This window comes from Medicago sativa, chromosome 4, assembly GCF_051527215.1.
Source record: "Medicago sativa cultivar Bolivia chromosome 4, Bolivia_mono, whole genome shotgun sequence".
Classification (NCBI taxonomy): Eukaryota; Viridiplantae; Streptophyta; class Magnoliopsida; order Fabales; family Fabaceae; genus Medicago; species Medicago sativa.
In genome coordinates, this window is record NC_140752.1 from 72,796,823 (window position 1) to 72,817,604 (window position 20,782).

General features: G+C 33.1%; 3 protein-coding genes across 3 annotated transcripts; 1 reads left to right on the forward strand and 2 right to left on the reverse strand.

Annotated features, from left to right (window-relative positions):
* Nucleotides 1-3,637: 3,637 nt before the first annotated feature.
* On the reverse strand, nucleotides 3,638-4,427 carry LOC146931621 (early nodulin-like protein 3). The gene is made up of 2 exons (XM_085703130.1): nucleotides 4,215-4,427; nucleotides 3,638-4,102 (listed from the first exon to the last, which is right to left on the reverse strand). Exons 1-2 carry the CDS (start codon nucleotides 4,378-4,380, stop codon nucleotides 3,720-3,722), a joined length of 549 nt encoding a protein of 182 aa, XP_085559256.1. The 5' UTR covers nucleotides 4,381-4,427; the 3' UTR covers nucleotides 3,638-3,719.
* Nucleotides 4,428-6,526: 2,099 nt separating this feature from the next.
* Nucleotides 6,527-12,682, forward strand: SWI2 (switch 2). Its single transcript, XM_085703131.1, has 8 exons — nucleotides 6,527-6,998; nucleotides 7,674-7,780; nucleotides 8,621-9,542; nucleotides 10,439-10,686; nucleotides 10,936-11,062; nucleotides 11,142-11,417; nucleotides 11,501-11,750; nucleotides 12,170-12,682. The coding sequence occupies exons 1-8, from the start codon at nucleotides 6,588-6,590 to the stop codon at nucleotides 12,496-12,498; spliced, it is 2,670 nt and encodes an 889-aa protein (XP_085559257.1). The 5' UTR covers nucleotides 6,527-6,587; the 3' UTR covers nucleotides 12,499-12,682.
* Nucleotides 12,683-14,264: 1,582 nt separating this feature from the next.
* On the reverse strand, nucleotides 14,265-19,694 carry LOC146931623 (Prefoldin chaperone subunit family protein). The gene is made up of 11 exons (XM_085703132.1): nucleotides 19,386-19,694; nucleotides 19,217-19,276; nucleotides 18,883-19,041; nucleotides 17,969-18,047; nucleotides 15,915-16,126; nucleotides 15,719-15,823; nucleotides 15,569-15,602; nucleotides 15,354-15,427; nucleotides 14,868-14,909; nucleotides 14,697-14,771; nucleotides 14,265-14,559 (listed from the first exon to the last, which is right to left on the reverse strand). Exons 1-11 carry the CDS (start codon nucleotides 19,590-19,592, stop codon nucleotides 14,503-14,505), a joined length of 1,104 nt encoding a protein of 367 aa, XP_085559258.1. The 5' UTR covers nucleotides 19,593-19,694; the 3' UTR covers nucleotides 14,265-14,502.
* Between the last annotated feature and the right edge of the window lie 1,088 nt (nucleotides 19,695-20,782).

Below are 20,782 nucleotides of genomic sequence, written 5' to 3' on the forward strand. Positions count from 1 at the left end.
AAATATTTCAATAGGTTATAATTGTCACAGATAACTTAAGTTGCTCAAATAGGTATTCACATTTTTCATCTTTAATTATGTTATCTCAACTTAAAATTTCATAAAATAACTACTAACAAGTAAGCTAAAAACATTTTCCTATCTTTATGTGTGTTCAACTAAGTATTCATATAATGTTTTGGAACTTCACATTTTCTACCTATAGTATTTAAAAAAATTGTTTTTTAATTACATTTTCAGGTGAACCAATCAACTAAACTATACCTTATATCATCGATTTATCTTGATTTGATTAACTTTTAAAAACCACTTAAAATTAAACCAAACCAGTGTAGATTAGGTCAGTTTTGACGTGTTTTTGATTGCAAACCAAACCAAGTTGAATCGTTATACCCCTAGGTTTAAAGGTTCATCCAATTAATTTTTTCGATTTGAATCGGTTCATCCAATTTCTTCTTTGTTATACAACAATTTCCAATGTTTTGCCAACCTAAAACCAACCTCTATTGAATTAGTTCAACCAACCTCTCGGTTCGATTTAGTCCGATATTAAAAACAATAGGTCGAATATATATTTATGGGTTTCTGTTCTTGTATGCACAAGTTGGGTGTACCTCCTAACAATGAGGTGCAGTCTTTAAATTGGTGATTTGATCTGTCGACGCTAGTCGTACACTCCATCTCCAAGTGAGGGGAGCTTGCAAAAGATACTCTTATGTCAAAGTAAGACAATTATATTGGTAGCAAGTAAGTGAATGAGTGAGTGAGGTGAACATACTTGGGGGGGGGGGGGGGGAGGCCATGTTATTTCAAAATATTTTCTCAACAACAAATGAATTCGACGAGCAATCTAGGATACAAGTTAAATCGTTATATCTTAGTTGGCAGGTCTACGTGTAACACGTCTTAATTTGTGAATCAAAGAAATGTGCAGGATTTTGAACATATAAAAGGGGAAAAAGATAAAGAGAATATATAGTACAAAAAAAATTCTATTAATCTAGGCGATTTCCATACATTGCTCTTTCAACGTTGCTAGTAAGAACATTATCTTGTTAGAGTGGATTTGTTTCTAGTAGGCGTAGTTTTGTCGAACAAAAATAAACTCGCTTGCATGGAGTTTAAGTTTACATTATATACGCAGGAAAATAAACTAACAAATTGTTGCATGTGTGCCATGTGTCCTTTAACTTCCAGGAACTTCCTTTTGTAACTTCTCTTTTGAATTTTAATCTTTGGCGCTTTAAGGGAATAATGGCTGCTCTTGGAACTAGTGGCAGTTTGTAGAAGTTGTAGTATTTGAATCTTTAGATCGAGATTGCTGATTATCTTGACATGTTTTTCCTTCAAAGTGCTTTGTTACTCAAAATGCTCTTCGCTGAAAATAATGGGTTAAAATTCGAGTGTAACGGGTGCCCCACAAATTTCAAATTTAAAGAATTTTGAATTTGTCATTTCATAATTGAATAAATGCAAGAAAATCTAATTGTTTGGAGTGATCAAATTGTCTAGTAGAAAACGAAAAATCTCTGTGGATTCAACTATTCATGTTTGTTTCCAATTTTATTTTTTTAAATTTTTTAAGGTTTTTGGTTATGTTCCCAATAGTTCGATTTAGTTATTTGTAACTCAGTTGTAGTTGGTAAATTATGCTTAAAATATTGGTTTGATTTGTGAACTTTCATAATAGGTTTAGTTATTTTTGGTTCGGCTCGATGTGGATCGATTCAACAATATTTTTAGCCACTCCTTTTCATTACACAAATGAGAGAGAGAGAGAGAGAGAGAGGGATGCATCTAAAAAAAATTCATAAACATTATTACACGAGAAGAAAGTGCGTTAAAAAGATGGGATAGAAACAAGAGAAAAAAAAACAAAATATAGTCTCTAATGCATCTCAATTTCCAAGACAATTTTTTTGGGTACAATTTCCGAGACAATTTTATCGGGAAAGGAAATTACATGTGGGGCCAAAACCCATTTTTAGTCAAACATTATGAGTAAAAAAAAAAGGCTAAAATATGGTTTTAGTCCCTACAAATATGCCTCGTTTTGGTTTTAGTCCCTGGTAAAAAAAAATTTGTTTTTTGTCCCTGCAAAATTTTTTGTTTTTTAAAATAGTCCCTGACCCCATTTTTGTGATGATTTGCATACGTGGCACATGATGACTGAACCCATTTTGTAGTTTTTGGTCCTTGCAAAATATTTTGTTTTTTAAAAAGGTCCCTGCAAAATTTTTTGTTTTTGAAAATAGTCCCTGAAAATTTTGCAGGGACCAAAAACAAAATTTTTTTTTACGAGGGACTAAAACCAAAACGAGGCATATTTGCAGGGACTAAAACCATATTTTAGCCAAAAAAAAATCATCTATACAAGTGACACTAACAATTACAGACAAACATTATGAGTCAAAAAAAAAATTTAGACAAATATTAGTCATTTCTAAATGATTCAGATACTTCGTATGTATAATATGATTATCAAATTGTGTCTCAGTTTACGTATTTTCAATTCTCTCATAATATTTCTTTCGACTTTTACCTCTTCCATATAGAGTGTAAAAAGTAAAATATATAAAGGTATATCAAATAATATGTTCACTTGATTTATGTTGGATGTCAAGTGCAAGTACAATCTCATATTCAGATCATATCGCTTCATTAGTACTAAAGTACAAGGGTGTGAAAAAGAGTTAATTGAGAGAGATAAAGTGGGTTGTGGAGAGCAAATCAGAAGTTAAGGGGGTGTTTGTGTTAAGTTTAAGATTTACATTCATGAGAATACATGGGTAGAAAATGAATATACCTAGGGAGAAATCATTATTCCTGTGCATCTAGGTTCATGGGGATGAAATAACTTTCCATAACTTCTAACACTCCCGTGAAATTATTTCCAAGTTAAAAGATGAGAATATCGATTCCTATGAAATTTTGTATCCTTTTTTTAAAAAGAAAATAACTTTCAATTTTCCTGTAATATTCAAGAGCGTGTCAAACAGTTTTTTTTTTTTCTTTAAATCACTAGGAATCAAACTCTCATCTTTATATTCTCAAATATGTTGTTTCTATGAATAATTTTTTAGTGCGTGAAATAAACATCCCTGAGATATTATTTTGATTTTGTCATTTTTACAAACCAAGAGTGTATTTAGATCAATATCCATGACTCGACTACACCATATGGATATTGATCCAACGACTCTACATTATTATATCACTTACGATAGACATTCCAAATTGCAATTAAGATAAAGGTAAATAAGATGCACAAAGTGTTTGGATAGAGATAATATTGTGGATGTGATGAAATCAATGACATCAAATTTGATATTTTGATCCTTTGTAACCAATGTATAGCGCAGTGGGGTTCATGCACAATCGATAATTTTACGATAATTTTTTTTTCTCTAAATCCAATACAAGGATAACCAATAACTAAATTTAAATGATTAATAAACTTCACTAATGACGGATTGTTCATCAGAATCTAAGTTCGATTTACGAATAGAACGATTAATGAACAATTATCAACAAAGAACAACCCCAACAGAACTTGCTTTAGACGAAATTTACTTACCTTCCGACAAATTTAAAGAACAATTATCAACAAAGAAATTAAAAAAACAAATTCAAACCCTCATAAAAATCATGAATCACGAAACAATTTATTCTCATCACATCAGATCCAATTACAATTCTCATAGGCTTATAGCAATACACTAATAAGCAAACCCTGCATAGCCAGCAAACAACATCAAAACCACCCAAACCACAACCCCAACAGAACTTGCTTTGGACGGAGACGGCGCCGGAGTATCCACATAGGTCAACGGAATATTAGGAGCTGGCGCACTTGCCGGTGGCTGAGATGGTGGCACAGCCGTGACATTAGGGCGAACAGCCATGACTTGAACAATCATCTTTTCATCATGCTTGCAGTTGTCAACATTGCCACTGATGAAATAATAGAAACCCGAGTCGCTCAGCTTAAACTTGGAATCACCATTGTCCAGTTTTTGTTTTGGATTGTTGTTGTTGCAAGAATCATAGTCTTCTTTCTTCACCACAAGAACCGAATCATTCCCTTTAACGTACTTGAAATCTGCAACATTTTTGAAAATAAAAACAACGTTACAAGTTATTAAAAGAGTATATAATAATAAATAACTCGTAAATGATTGTAATGTTGAGGATTAATAATGAATTGGACTCACGGAGAGTGTCATTGACTCGAAACCTATGTGTTCGAGCCCATTCATTGTAGTCTTCAGAAGGATTCACGACCCAACCATCTTTGCCACCAACATGAAACTCCTTTGCTCCAAGCAAAATTGGTGTCAACAAAAGCAAAAGACCAAGAAACATGCTAGAAGAAGCCATTTGCTAACACTCTCAAGAGTCTGAATTGTTATGTGAAGAATGATATGGAGAAGTAGTAATATATATAGTGGGGATTGAGAGAGAGAGAGAGAGAGACTAGTTAACCGTTGAGCATGGGAAATGCATATACAGGGTGGTAAGAATATGATTGCAGCTGGCAGTGGCATCATGCACTGAATATGTTTCCAAAGCCATATTTTTCTACCACTGTTACATTTACACGTGGCAACATGCATGAGACTTTATGTTTATATATATATATATATATATATATATATATATATATATATATATATATACTCCCTCCGGTCACATTTATAAGCAAAAAAACACTTTTTAGATTCATTCAATGCTTAATGTATTTGGTCAATATATAGATCAAATACATTATGTATTCAATGAACCTAAAAAGTGCATTTTTGCTTATAAATGTGACCGGAGGGAGTGCAATAGTCAATTAATGTAACAAAATTTTAAAATAGTCTATGATTATGCACTATGTTAGTCAAAATAGTCTCTGACGCAAAAATAATATCTCAATGCTTACAATAACTCTTTTCATATAAAGACTGATATGACAGTAAGCAAGTACTTATAAGAAATGATATGACAATAAGTAAATACATTAAAGGATTAATATGATAATATTAATGATGCATTTTAACGTTAAAGAATATTTTGACTAACGAAGTGCACAACAAAAACTAGTTTGAAATTTCGATACATTAAAGCACTATTGTGGTTACTTGTTATACATTCAGATACCAAAATGACTATTTATCACAATCAAAATTGCTTCGTTGGACATCATCATCGACGATCAAACATCAACTCATAAAGTTTTATGTGTGAGCTCTCAATTAGCTATTGTCATTTCGTTTATTTACACAAACAAAAAAACTTTATATTTGGTTGAGCTTTGCAAAATTATCAGATATGAAAAAATGTTTAAATATATTTTAATCTTCAAAAATATATAATTTTTTTAACTTTTACATTTTTTTATTTTTAATTATTATAAATATACCATTTTTTGTTTTCATTCTTTGATATTTATTTTATTCATAAAATTTGTTCATATTGAAATTAATTTTTGTAATATGTGTCTTTATTTTTGAATAAGCATCTTTTAACAACTTATAGGACAACCAAAGATATACAAAGGCAACATGGTTTTTTTAATCTTTTTTTTTGTTTTCTTTGATTTTTTTGTCAGCGCCGTATTATCTTGTGTATATTTGGTTGCCATAAATTATCCTAAAATGATCGTTTAAATAAAACATCTCAATCAAATATAATACTCTACATTTACAAAAATTAATTTTAACATGAATAAATTTTGTAAAACTAAAAAAACAACAACGAACAGAAACACAAAGTAATATATTTACAATGATAAAATATAAAAAAATACTATATATTCTTGTCATGACTAAATGCAAAAAATGATTTTCTTGCAAAGATCGAAAATATATTTTAATTTATATATAAAAAAAAAGCATTTGCAACATTAAATTGACGAAAAAAACGTGGTATTTAACTGATTATCATCTATGACGAAATTCGTTTATGCTATGTGCAAAGAAGTGGAAAATTACGAATTCGAACTTGCACCTTACCAATTACCATATGAAACAATTAGACAGACTTTTATCATTTGGGTTGTAATATGAACATGATGCAACGGGTAAGAGAATATTGAAAAAAAGTTGAATCATTCATTGTTGAATCGGTAATCATGTCATTGTTCTCACGAGAAACTTATGAGTAAAAGGAGTGGCGTGTGGGGGAAAACGGATAAACTCATGATACTCACTTCTTTTACATGTAACTCTCACTTAACATAAATGAATTTTTCTATTTATGTGTTTAATTGCTAAAATTTAGAAGTAAATTGGATCGTAAGAAATATATTTGAACCCCTCTAATCTCACATTATCATGTTAATATTTTCATATAGTAGTAGTAATAATTAAAAATGTAGAGATTTTTTATTTGTTAGAGCCGCCCTCTAAAATATATATATTTTCCTTATTTTACCCCTCTTTCAAATGGTCGATTTAATTGATCGGATCAAAGTCGCCTAAACTTTTTTGAATTAACTCGTTGATTTTGCATTTAGCGGCGCGCGGTTAACAACTGCAGCAAATTTTGCAAAACAAGACGATTATGAATAATCGAATTTGAAAATCTCTTTCTCTCTCTCGATGTCGCTGCAAACTCTGAAGGAATTAACACTGAGACACTGCTCAACCCAACAATCACAACAACCATCTTCCTCACAATCCCTTCTCCGCGATTTCGATTCCAACTTCCCAATCAACAGAAAACCCCCCAAATCCTCTCTTGCCCACCACCTTCGTCTCCTTGAAGACCCCGATGACCCACCTTTTCAGCCCCGCGATTTCCTTTCCCAACATAACCATTCCCAAACCCAAGAACAACAAGTAAAACTAGATAAAGAAGAAGAAGAAGAAGATGAGGAGGAAGAAGAGGAAGAGCCAGAAATAAAGTGTGTGAAATTTAGTTCTGTTACATCCTCTCAGATTCAATTTGATCATACTGGACCTTTTGAGCCTTTGCTTTTGTCCTCTGATGGTGAACTTCCTTTGGTTCAGGTGTCAATTATTTAACTTTCTTTTTATGCTTACCACAATTATTGCATTTTATTCTTAATTTTATATGAATGCAATCATGGATTTATTTATATTGCTATTTAATCTCAAGTTAAGTCATTGACTGGTCGAAGACACTGTTAATAATTAGAGAAAATAGAATAATTGAATGCAACCACGTGTGTGTTGGTTTTGGACACCAACAAGATCACCCCGTATTGGACAATAGACACGTCTTCAATGTGCTATATAGATTCCTAGTATTGAGTAGATTTCCCAATGGCGGGTTCAACTAGCACATCATATGTGTTTTTCTTTTTTGTTTCTTTTTGATACTATGTTGTTTATTGTTTACTTCATTAAGGCATCAGGTTCGAATCTGCCAGGTGCTAACAATTTATGTGTTGGGCCAGTCCATACAGAGCTTTGCTCTGACTTCAGTTGGGCCTCTAGTACATGGTGGGATTAATCCCCGGGATTATTAGGTCTTTTAACCGAGTTTCCAAAAAAAAAAATGTTTCCTTTATCATGTTTAGAAATTTGTTTTTATATACATGATCGTACTTTGTACTATCAGCATTCAGCAGAGAAGACATTTATAGTTTGTAAATCAAAGCATTTAATGTTTTTCAAAGTACTGAAATTCGAAACAAAATTATATTCTGAGAACTGTTTCAGGTTCCTGCATCTATAAACTGTAGACTGCTTGAGCATCAGAGAGTGGGAGTGAAGTTTCTGTATGATTTGTACAAGAATAATAAGGGAGGCATCCTTGGAGATGACATGTAAGTTACACTTTTATCCTCCTCTTCTCACTTTTCCCCTCTTCTGTTTTTCCTATTTTTTTAGCATCGTCCTGTTTTTTACGCCATAATATGTATAGAATATACAGATATATTGATGTGGGTGTGTGAAAAATTAATGATGTTCTGTTATTCCAAATCTCAATCACACTGCTTTATTTGTCTAATTTTAAAATCCTCTATCTTATATAAAACATTATGATGGAATTTTCTTGGTTTTCTGCCTTTATCTACCTCATGCTTACATAATATTTACTGTTGGGACTCCTGAGAACCCTGTCATGCAAACCATGGTAGATCCTATTAGAGTACAGTACATATCACCTCTCTGAAATATTGCACTTTCTCAACTTAAGCCGCTAAAGTTTTCTTTTTTATCACATCCCACTTGATGATTGATTTTGACTGGAAATGCTTTAGGATAGTAGGATACAAGAATTTAGGTTTTATTTATATTGAATTATTTATTTTGAGTCAACTGCTTCTTTTAAAATTTTAAAGAAATTTAGTAGTGTGCGGATTTAAAATTTCGCTTCTCAGGTAGGCCTTTGTCATTAAATTAACAAATGTTTGCACTCTTCTTCATCTCTGCATTTTCTTTTTGAAACTTCCAAAATCTCAGTGTATGTCTTCTGCTACTATGTGTATTCAAGCCCTATAAATAATAAATTTTTGGACTTTATCTTTTGTTTTGTGTGTATATTATTTGCTGGTATACTTTGCTGCTATTTTATTTTTTTATGAGATTTGGTTCTTTTTATCTCAACTCTGGTTGTAGTTATTAAGTCGAAGTTCTTTTTTGCATATTGAAATTTGAAACAGGGGTCTTGGAAAGACCATTCAAACAATAGCATTTCTTGCTGCCATATTTGGTAAAGAAGGAGACTCCATTCTTAGCGAGACGCGAGTGGATAAAAGAGACCCTGTATTAATAATTTGCCCATCATCCATTATTCAAAACTGGGAGAGTGAATTCTCTAAGTGGTCTAACTTCAGCGTTGCCATTTATCATGGTGCAAACCGGGATTTGATATATGATAAATTGGAAGCAAATGGAGTGGAGGTACTTATTACCAGTTTTGACACTTACAGGATTCACGGCAGCAGTTCCTTATCAGATATACACTGGAACACTGTGATTATTGATGAGGCTCATCGGCTTAAGAATGAGAAATCAAAACTCTATAAAGCATGTTTAGAAATTAAAACCCTGCGACGATATGGTCTTACTGGGACCGTAATGCAAAATAAGATCTTAGAATTGTTCAATATCTTTGATTTAGTTGCACCTGGATCCCTTGGAACGCGGGAGCACTTCCGTGAGTTTTATGATGAACCCCTTAAACATGGTCAGAGGTCAACTGCTCCTGATAGATTTGTCCAAATTGCTAATAAGAGAAAACAACACCTTGTATCAGTTCTTAATAAATATATGTTGAGAAGGACAAAGGAAGAGACCATAGGGCATCTTATGATGGGGAAGGAAGATAACATTGTTTTTTGTGCAATGAGTGATTTGCAAAAACGCATTTATAGGAGAATGATCCAGCTTCCTGACATTCAGTGCCTTATAAACAAGGACCTACCTTGTAGTTGTGGTAGCCCTCTCACTCAAGTTGAATGTTGCAAAAGGACTGTACCAGATGGAGCTATTTGGCCTTACCTTCACAAAGATAACCTCGATGATGGATGTGATTCATGCCCCTATTGTATTGTCCTTCCATGCCTTGTCAAGCTACAACAGGTTAAGTGAGATCTTTTAAGTTTCTTTACCTCTCTTTTTGAATATAGTGTCATTGCAAAACATCTTTAAGAGCCAATTTGTTCATAGCACTGGACATCTATTGTAGGCTTGTAGCTTTATTCATTAGTACGAGTTTCTATCTTGTAATTGTAGGAAACTACTTGTTATGATTCAGATCAGTAGTTGTAACGGGGATGAGAAAGAGAGGCGTGAATTATCTCAAGAAGGCATGTTTGTTATCTGTTAAGATGGAAGTAGATATGGACAAGGATATGGATATTCAATTTAATAAGTGTGTGGTTCGACAATAAATTTAAATCATTAAAATGAAACTCGTTCTCTCTTTACTACATGTTGATTGATGTTGTTCGTAGCTCTTAGTAACCACACTGATGGAGGGATTTGTCTGTTTGTTGTGTTATAGAATAAAACAAATTAGAGCCTATTTGATTACTGTTTTTAAAAACTGTTTTTCCATTCTTAAAAAAAGAAATTGTGTATTTAGGTATTTTTGTTTTCTTGTTCTCAATACTTTTTGTTTTCCTTGCTTTTGCAAAAAAAAAAAAAAAAAAATTAAAATTAGATCAACCTAGGGTTGTTTTGTTTTCATTTTTTATTTCCTTACTTTTGTTCCTACGCATCACTTGTGAGCTGTGACACCCACCACTGTTACCATTGCCACCCGACACTCCATATTTTTTGCTTTGTCCTAAAAATATTTTTCAAAATTGTTTTTAAAGAAAAGAAGACAATCAAATCAAGCCATGGGGAGCACTATTGCCTTTCAGTTTGCACACGCTATGTTCAGTGGTCTACTCCTATGAACAAACTTGTTTATGACCATGCTCAAGATGCTTCTTCACATTATCTTGAATATTACTGTTTCTTTATGCCAGATAAGCAATCACCTTGAGCTGATTAAGCCAAACCCCAAAGATGACCCAGACAAACAAGTTAAAGATGCAAAGTTTGCTGCTGCTGTCTATGGCCCAGACATTGACTTAGTTGGTGGGAGCATGCAGAATGAGAGTTTCCTGGGTCTAAGTGATGCAGAACATTGTGGCAAAATGCGAGCACTTCAAAAGCTGTTGTTGTCATGGTTTTCACATGGCGACAAAGTTCTTTTGTTTAGCTATTCTGTAAGGTGAATAGTTGGCATATCTTCAGATCATGTTTGATACTTTTTCTGGGTATCTTATAAGATAGGATAAATTTACCATAATATTGCTTGAAGTTTTTAGTATTATACTTTATTTTTTGTCATTTTAGATTCCTTGTTCCTCTTATCTATTGCTTCAAGACCATAGTTGTATCTTTTGGTCTTGGGGTGATTGAACATGCTATCTGCATGTTCCGTATTTTCCTGCTGTTTAACTTGAGCTACTCTTTTCAGGATGCTGGACATACTGGAGAAATTTATCATAAGAAAAGGCTACTGCTTCTCAAGACTTGATGGGTCCACTCCAACTAATTTACGTCAGTCTCTGGTTGATGATTTCAACTCTAGTCCAAGCAAACAAGTATATCTCAAACTTAGTAATTGAATAAGCATTTTTCTGGTTCAATTTGTTGTTATCAGGCTCTTGTTTCTTATTTTAGGTGTTCCTGATATCAACTCGTGCTGGTGGGCTCGGATTGAACCTTGTCAGTGCAAACCGTGTCGTAATATTTGATCCCAACTGGAATCCCTCACAAGACTTACAGGCTCAGGACAGGTCCTTTCGATATGGACAGAAACGGCATGTTGTGGTATTCCGTCTTCTCTCAGCTGGTTCACTTGAAGAACTAGTTTATTCTCGTCAGGTGTACAAGCAGCAGCTCTCAAACATTGCTGTCTCTGGGAAGATGGAAAAACGATATTTTGAAGGTGTCCAGGTACCACAACCTGTGTATTTTGATGTTGCAGCTCTTTTCATTTGTTTTGTAATACTTCTAAAAATTAATCAATTTCCATGCAGGATTGCAAAGCATTTCAAGGGGAGCTTTTTGGAATTTGCAATTTATTTCGAGATTTATCTGATAAACTATTTACCAGTGAGATCGTTGAATCGCATGAGACGAATAAAAAAGACGGGCTTAAAACAGAACAACAGAAAAAAATAAATATTTCAGAAGAAACAAGTTTGTTAGCATCAGAGTCGGAAACCAGGTCATGTTCTGAATCTGCGAGGGCTGCAAGTAAACCAGAAATTGAATTTGAAGACGTCGGTATGTTTCACGCAATCCTATTTCACATACTGAAATTCCTTGTTTTCTTTCCTCATAAATCTATTCAGTAAGGAAACAATTAGGAAGTTAGTGAAATGATAACTTCATTACCTTCTAAGATATATAACAGCTTTTTACTGGAACATTTTTTTGAGGCGATCATGGACATGTCTACATATGCACAAAAATGCTGGTAAAACAAATTGTTTTATTGGCACTGTCCAAATTCATATTTTCATTCACCATACCATGACAAAAGAATATTGGTAATTTGATACACGATCTTCTTCGCATTGAATCTTTGCTTTGTAACTGTGGCCATTGAAATTAGGGAGTAAAGCTTCTAAATTTATCTACTGTTAATTTTGGGAAATGACAGCGGAATTTCCATTTAATCAACTTTTGTTTTGTATCTTTAGGCATTGTCTACACTCATCGCAATGAAGACATTGTCAACTCCCGACCAGTGATTCAAAGGCAGTTATCTACCAGCAGCACCCTTTCAAGCGATGGCGAAAGCGAGCCAAGCAGCACTTTAGTCCATGAAAGGAAGAAACCAGAATGTGTACCTAAAAAACAGAAAATTCCTTTGATTGATGAAAGGAAGAGAGCCCAATTTAGCCTCCTTGCAGAGTCTATGGGCATGGGAGAGCTTGCATTTAGCAAATGGTTACTATCAGCCACTTCAGTAGAGAGAGAAAAAGTGCTTATAGACTACAAGAAGAAAAAGAAAAAGCTTAAAGGTTAAGCAGTGATTCTCATGGATGACAAGACAAATGCAGGCCAAACAATAGAAAATTGTGTAAATGTGAAATGTGTAGATAGTCGATTTTTCCTTGTACAAATTGAATTAGTTAGATACAGCTTGTCTTCCAAACATCATAACTTTTATTTTTGATGAATCGTAATGTTTCGTTTTTTTAGGTTCTGAATCGTAATGTTTCTTACATCTGCATATTAGGCTCAAATATTAGTATTCTCACACGAAAAAAAATATTTAAATGCTTCTGTTTATGACATTTTATGATCAAAATTCAATTAATCTTTCAATATTTTATGTATTTTTTTGACATTTTATAATATTTTTTGATTTTATATTTATGATACGTTGCAAAAAAAATTGTGTTAACCCTCCGGTTCCCGGGGAAAGCGGACTTTGGTAATTTGTAGTTCGGTTGTGAGCTAAGTATAATTTGATCAAGAATTATTCCACCCAGAAATCAAATTCTGGTTCTCTCAAACGATTCGTCATTTGCTGAATTTCATTAACCACTCACGAACGATTCATTCTTTGGTGTATATTATGAGTTTGTATCCTTGCATGAGCTATGTTCATCATCTCACCATTAAGGCCATGCTTGTTACATACTATGTTGTCAAAAGCATCTGCTATCGCGGCGCGGTGCAGCCAAATCTAAGAATCCGCTACCAAGCGCTCTGGAGCGGAGCGAAAGTGTAAGCTGGGAAAATCGGACACAATCTTGTGGAGCAGAGCGGTTAGGTAGCGGCGAAGAGACAAGGGGAGGAAGAGGAAAGAGAATATGGTGAGATTAAAATCTAACGGTTAAAGAGGATCTGAATACAAAGTGGGACACAGCTGTATTTTGTGGTGGGGTACAACTGTACTTTTCCTTTTAACAAAGTGGGATGCAACTTTACATACTTTGCATTCAGTTTTTTTCTTTTTTACGGTTCTTTAATTGTTTTTAAAGCGTTTTTTTTTACAGTTCTTTTTACTTAGATTATTATTATTATTATTAAGTAAAGTTTTGTAGGTATACCGAGTTTTCATTAAACTTTCTTTTTTTGTTAAGATATTTTTATTCAATTTTGTTAAGATTTGTGGCTTTTATTTGAAATTATGAATATTTCATAAATTTTGAGTAATATTTAAGGTATTTTAGTTAGTTTTTTTTTTTTTTGTATAGTATGATATTTTAGTATTAAATATATAAGTGTCTGTGTTACCGGAATAGCGCCCGCATCCCACGCCGTGTTTCCACTTTGACTACAGAGGTTACATATCAAAAATTAATTTTGAAATTAATTTTTAGAGATTTGCTTAAAAACGTATTTGTTTGTTTATCAAAACGAAAATCACTTTAAAAACAGTTATAAAATTAATTTTGAAAAGAAACTACTTAAAATAACTTTGTTTGAAGAAATTTTAGATTATTTTCAGATTTTCATTTTTAAAAATTTATAACAAACGAATAAGCTTCCAAAATTAATTATTTAAAAAATAATTTTTTTTCTTCAAAATAAGTTATAACAAACGAGCCCTAAAACACAACGGACCGACTTATACATTTTTAAAATTGTAGAACTGAATTAGTTTTAACAGTGAAATGATGAACATAACCCTCTCACTGAGATGAGGAACATGAGAGGATTCAAATTTTATCATGACTAGTTCATGATTCATCAAGTTGTAAAAAAGATATCCAAGAGAAACCATGTCCAAGTAACATTTCTCATCAAAAAAAGACCTCATTTTCATTAACTGCACCAACATTTCTTATTTAAAAAAACCTCATTTTCATTCCAATCCACTGCAAAGCAGAAAAGTTGTGATATTTGTTTGAAAGTAGTACAAATATGCCTTCGTTTCTTTCGATTCTTCATTCTACACGGAAAGCACAATAATTTCAACTATTCAAAATGGCTTATCCCATCTTCATTTTTTCTGCTTTTGATTGTAATAACACAAGCAGATCCTAGAGCTTCAAATAACTTTCTCCTAATCCTGTATCTACTTTCTCTGCATTTTGAATCTGGAGACTGGTTTTGAAGGTTGAGAACTGGAAACCTGTTAAAATATCAAACCCATGATCATCATAAATTTAAGTCAATGATGAAACGGCAAAGGACCATAGTACAAAAGCCACGTTTACAAGAAAGATTATTTTATTTATGACCACACCATACATAACTCGGTTAATCTACCTGTGAAGTTGAACTTTGTTCTCTTGAAGTTTTTGGTAAACTCTCGGCATGCTCTACGATGGAGCCTGTAAAAGCCTGCAGAAAATATTTATTCAAGAAAATTTTCAACTGCTGCATATTTTGTTGCAGGGCATTATGACTCATGGAAAAAATTATAAAGATTAAACAAACCTTGTGACTATCAAATGATGGTTGTGAAGTTTGGTGTTGAGCCTGTAAAGGAAATAATTATACATGTCAAGCATTGACTCTCCTGAAATCTTAAGCTGTAGTTTTTGCCAAGATCTTAGAAACATTTTTTCTTTTAAAATAAAATGCCCTTAATTACTTTCTCATTTCTCTCTCTTGTGAGGAGAATTGAAGAAAAGAGGTGGGTGATGAGTCACAATACAATTCAAGCAGTGGATAATTTATTAGGCGAGAGGAATGAGATGACGGGTCTCAATGATTATAAGGTAATATTTAAAAAATAATACAATTGTTTAATTTAAAGCATCTAACTAAATTAACTGACTTTCTTAATTTGTATGAAACCTCAATATAGTTTAAGGCATGCCGAAAAATAAGAAAGTCACATTCCAACTACAAAATAAACATTAATGTAGTTTGTAACCTCAGGTCAAAGCAAGATAGTATTTCTTCAAAATATTTGCATACCTCAATTTTCGCAGAAGTTGCTTGAGATGTCTTCTCTCTAGGATCGATGGATTTCACATTTTGTGCAATTTTCCCTTCAGATAAGATTAGACACGACAGAAACTCAATTCTAAAATGGATGCAAACAGCCCAGGCAACCATCTATGGATACACAGAACCATGAAACAAGCATATGCAAAGGAAATGAGAGTGCAGAGAACTTATTGAGTACTAACCTCTGACCTGAGATTGAACAGCCAGGCTTTCAAACTGCATTTTCAAAATTAGAACACAAAAGCTTATACTTCTCCAGCTGAGTAGTTAGTTATATAACATATTAAACAACCTAAAAGCTGAAATAAGATAATAGGAAGATACTTTCTTACATTCAACTGATCAGCTATATTTTCTTGATGATTATGCTTTTTCGGAAACTCATTTGCTAAATTTCTATTGTTAGTCTGATTCAGCGGTACGGCTTGATTACTACCCTGCTTCATAGAAAATAAACCATAAGTTATCACAGTTCATTGTGCTCATAGCTTTAATAATCCAGAAACAACAAATTGATCAAGATACTACCTCTGGATTTTTGGGATTGTTGACAACAGGTCTCTGATATGGACTATCATCAAAATCATCAGTAGTTTCCTCATCTTCATCACTATATTCACCATTTTTTTCAGCAAGCTCTTCTTTTTTCTCAAGTTCATCCATCATAGATAACAAAGCAGCATAGTCCATTTCTTTGGCTGTATCATTCCCAGAACTAGTAGCATCTTCCACGGGTGAATCTGAAAAAATATATTGACATATTCGATCATAATTTCAATATTACCAACAAGGCAACAACCTTACAAGTGTGGTCATTGGTTGGTGCATCGATCTAACCTAGCTTATGAAACAGTTTAAAACTTTAAATTAAAAAAAAAAGTGTAATGATATATATATGCTCGCATTCAACTTCAACGTACAAGAAAACAGGAAACTTAAAAGTGAGAAGTTAACAAATTCTGTTCAAGGGAAGAAAAATATGTGCTAATTCGCTTAGAAGTAAAGCTTAAAATTAACAGAAACTACTGTAAAAAATATGTGTAACATGTATAAGTTGAAGTTGAGTTCTTATATATATAAAAAATAAAAATAAAGACTTCAGAATATGATTATTAGTGTAGTTTGATGATACCAAAAAAATCAGCACTATCGTCTCTTTTTAGGGATACAAGACTCCTAATCCTAATTGAATAGGGAAACAAATCATGAGCATAACCAAGTGAACTACTCCTATGAGGTAACATACATAACTAATTCAATGAGATAATTCAAGATAATACTTTTTCATATATTGTAACACTCTTAACTCTCCTCCTCAAGCTTGTTTCAAATAATTTTTTTGAAATGATACTGGGACAGTGCTTACGGCCGCTGTAGCCATACCTGGAAAGTGTTGCAACTTTGAACGAAACAGAGATGACAAAGTAGCAAGCAACTAAAGCCTAAATATCAACTATGGCGCAACCAAAGAATGCCAATAGCACTAAAGAAACATCTGAAAGCACTGCAATAGGTGGGCCCAAAACAAGAAATAATAAACCATAACTACTATTCGGGAGAAAAACCAGAATGACGAAAAAGAAGTTTCATGTGACGGGTGATGACGTGATGGTGACTTAGCCTTGATGGTGGCTAGACAGCACGACTGCCCGAGACTATCAACGGTGATTTTAACACACTGTCAGAACCAATGACTAGAGCCAAACAAGATGATTGTTTCAATTGAATTGGAAAAATGACCACAAACAAGATGTCGGCAATAAACTTGGAACTAGAAGCAAGACAAACAGATGATCGTTTCTTTTGGGTTGTGACCAGACAGAGCACAAAGGGAAGCTGAAATGGACAAAACAGAAGTGATCAAAGTGAGGCGAGGTTGGGTAGCAAGAACATATAGGTCAGCGTGTAAATCATAAGCTTGATGGTGATGAATAGAGAAACAAAGAAACAGAGAAACTGGGCGAGACAGTCGACAAGATCAAACGAAGGTCACTCCTAATCCTAATAGAATAGAGAAACAGATTATGATAATAATTAAGTGATACAGTAACTAATCTTAAGAGATAAGATGAGAAACTAATCCCATTAGTATTCATTTAGTTCATGATGTTCTGTAAAACTGATTTAAACAAAGAAAAAATTGCACGATTAAACTTTGTTTTAACCTATAAGTGGTATCAGAAAGCTGAGAGCTGGGAGAAAAGTGAGAAAAGTTGAGAGTAGTGCAAACTGAAAATTGTTATAACAAAATGTAAAATGAAAGTTTAGTGTTTAAAATAAGAGACCAGGAAATTTCATTTCCATAAACATTAAAATAATTAATTATACATGCTTATGATACCAACGTGATGGAATGTAAAAATTCAAAGTTAAACAGAACTAAGACCTGACAGATGGTTACAATTAATAAATTATAGCTATCTGAATAATCTTAAAGAATAAAAAATCTTTCGAGAAAGGACTTGAACTAAATTTAGACTTTCAAGACCTCCCTACCTGCTTCCTTTTATAATGGTTAATGAACATAGATTATCACCCTATATAAATCTAAAATTTTGGAAAGCAAGAAGGTAGGAACATGCCTGATTCAGATTCCTCTTCGTCGGCGTGGTCGTTGTCCTCGTCCTCCACATATTCTTCCCTTATTTCCACAAGACCCTCCTGCACCGATTAAACCACAACAGCAATTAATAATTTATGCAAACTTCAAAACTATTAACAGCAATTGATAACTAAGGCATACTAAAAAATGGGAGGAAAAATGTAGCACAAGCTACAGTTAGTCCCCACCAGACAATGTAGCACGAGAAACAAACACATTGCAGCATAATACTCCCAAGTTCGACCACAAATTTAACCGGTTCTATCTTCTTTGTTTTTGCAAAGGAAAATTGAATGAATTAAGAAAATCACATTCAAGGACAAGGTGTGGAAGGACAAGAGAGTGCAAAGTAATGTTCAAAAAGAGCATTAAAGGTCAAAAAATATCAAAACCAAAGATTACACCACAATCATGTTAGTGCCCAAATATATTACAATATTGATCAAAAAGTCTCCACAAAACAGTCCCCTAATCTGCTAGTTCTAAAACTGCACCACAATGTGGGTATACCAGCGTGGTCTCGCCATAATTCTGCTGAAACATAAACTACACCACTTTCGCAATGCTATCAAGCTGTGTATAATCTCCATCAAACAATAAAAGCATGCCAGACCAACAACCGAAACCTCAATCAAAATAGACCAACTTAAAATGTGGTATGCATATCACCACCAGACCACCATTTTTTAATCAATTATTATAAGCCTTCAACTTAGTTACTAACAATCTCATACACACTTAATCTTCTCATACCATGATGCGCACACACACACACACATACACACATGCATTTAACCGGTTAGAATAACAAAATGCATGTGTGAAGTCGAAATTACCACAATGCAAATAAAATTAAAAGATTCTTAAAATTATAAGGGAAATGGTGAAACAAACCTCTACTTCAGAATCTGCCACTTTGATAAACGAGTTAAGATTGTTGATCATTAGCTGGAGAGAATCAACTTGTGAATCCAATGACTTCCCTCTTCTTTGCAAAATCTCAACAGTTTGTTTGGATGTTCTGTCTGCATAATAGCCTTCTCCCAAAAGAACCTAACAACCAAAACACCCTTCACCATTCAGAAACAAAAATTGAATAAAGAATGAATAACCCTTGTAATTTTCTCGCAGCTCAATTCAGTCTATGATAATAAAAAAATCAACTCAAATTAGGCTGCGTGAAAACACTTGAAAAAAACACATTCCATTCAACAACAAAAAAGCTTACCATGAACTCATTGGTATGAATCAAACGACCAGGAAAAAACGCAGCTTTCCCAAACGGAACCTGAAAATTGAAAAAACCCATTTCAAATTTCGAAACTTTTTCACAAAGGGTGATCAAAAATCTAAAAACAGTTGGAAAAATAAAAAGAGAAGAACAAGGATTGACTTGCCATGATATCGTGAGAGAGTTGTTCAGGAAGTTTCTGAACGAGGCTAACAAGGTTGTTGTTGTCATCGACGAAAGCTCGTAGTTGATGGAGTTCGTTGTTCTTAACGGCGATAGCATCTTGAACGTGCTTGGTAGCGTTTTGAACTTCCTCTGGGGAGAACTGTGATTCGAGTGGTGTCACTGTCCCTTTCATCCGTGGGCCAGCCATGCTTCTAGACGCCGCCGTTACTGTGCGGTTTCTCTGCCTCGCGTGGTGGCTCTCGACGGTGGCTGTTTTTAAACTCGAAATTGAAGCTTCTCACACTAACTTAGAATGGTAATAAGGTTGAATATGTTTTTTGTATGGGTAGTGTTAACTTGTGTCCTTAGGGCACATGTTAAGAAATCCAAAAAAAGAAATATTTTATTAAACTTTGTGCATTCAATTCATTAAAACATTAACACATGCATTCCGATACATTTTTTCTACATTTGGCTTCTTTTTTTTTGTGGTGTCTGGGGTTCGAACCCCAGACCTTACATATATTATGCCTTGTCCTTACCAACTAAGTTAAGCTCACGGGGACCTACATTTGGCTTCTAAACTTGAAATATATAAATATTTCAACTTTTTTTAAAAACAAATCTTCAATATTTATTCACAAAAGTTTTTATATCTCTATTTTTAATTTTTTCTTTTAAATCAACTCATGTATATCATTTAAAATTTTGAATTAATTTTTGTATGAACGAATATTATAAGTTTCTCTTTTTTTGGTAGTGTATTATAAGTTTCTCTTCCAAAAAAATATAATTTTTTAACAAAACATAAATTAAATATGAATTTTTTTATGCGTCAAAAATATAAAAATTTATATTTAATTAATCTCTTGTTAAAAAAAATTAAACTTTTGCAAATGATAATTTTATAGTGTATTTTTTTAAGACATAAAAATGTAATATATTAACAACAGCAGTGAAACCATTTCAGTACAAGGTGTACTAAAGACCCACCCCTAAAAGCAAACAGTCGTACAAAGTAATTATAGATGCAAAGGTCAGTCAATACCCAAACACAACATAGGGTCCGACCACCATCTCTGAGAACCGTACACAAACGTGGTATTATAATGTATTAAACATGACTATAGAAAAAAGTTCAAAATTTTGGATAGCACAAATGAGTTGACTTAAAAGGAAAGATCAAAGGTAGTGATACAAAACTTTCGAGGACCAAAAGTTGAAGAAATTTTTTAAAGGAACTAAAACAAAAAGCTAAAATAATTATAAGGACCAAAAACATATTTAACCCCGGCTAATATAAGATTTTCACTACTATCTTGCATGAAAATTAATAAACATAAAAGTGTCTTTAGCATATTTAAACTATAAATATCTGCATTGGAAGAAAAAAATAAT

Excerpts from the sequence above, each read along its gene's own strand:
- LOC146931621 (XM_085703130.1), bottom strand. The coding sequence starts at position 4,380 with ATGGCTTCTTCTAGCATGTTTCTTGGTCTTTTGCTTTTGTTGACACCA. Across the intron at positions 4,103-4,214 it reads TCGAGTCAATGACACTCTCC|ATTTCAAGTACGTTAAAGGG; the intron begins GTGAGTCCAATT and ends AAAATGTTGCAG.
- SWI2 (XM_085703131.1), top strand. The coding sequence starts at position 6,588 with ATGTCGCTGCAAACTCTGAAGGAATTAACACTGAGACACTGCTCAACC. Across the intron at positions 11,418-11,500 it reads GATATTTTGAAGGTGTCCAG|GATTGCAAAGCATTTCAAGG; the intron begins GTACCACAACCT and ends ATTTCCATGCAG. Across the intron at positions 11,751-12,169 it reads AATTGAATTTGAAGACGTCG|GCATTGTCTACACTCATCGC; the intron begins GTATGTTTCACG and ends TTGTATCTTTAG.
- LOC146931623 (XM_085703132.1), bottom strand. The coding sequence starts at position 19,592 with ATGGCTGGCCCACGGATGAAAGGGACAGTGACACCACTCGAATCACAG. Across the intron at positions 15,428-15,568 it reads TGTTCAATCTCAGGTCAGAG|GGAAAATTGCACAAAATGTG; the intron begins GTTAGTACTCAA and ends TCTTATCTGAAG. Across the intron at positions 14,772-14,867 it reads CATCATTTGATAGTCACAAG|GCTTTTACAGGCTCCATCGT; the intron begins GTTTGTTTAATC and ends TATTTTCTGCAG.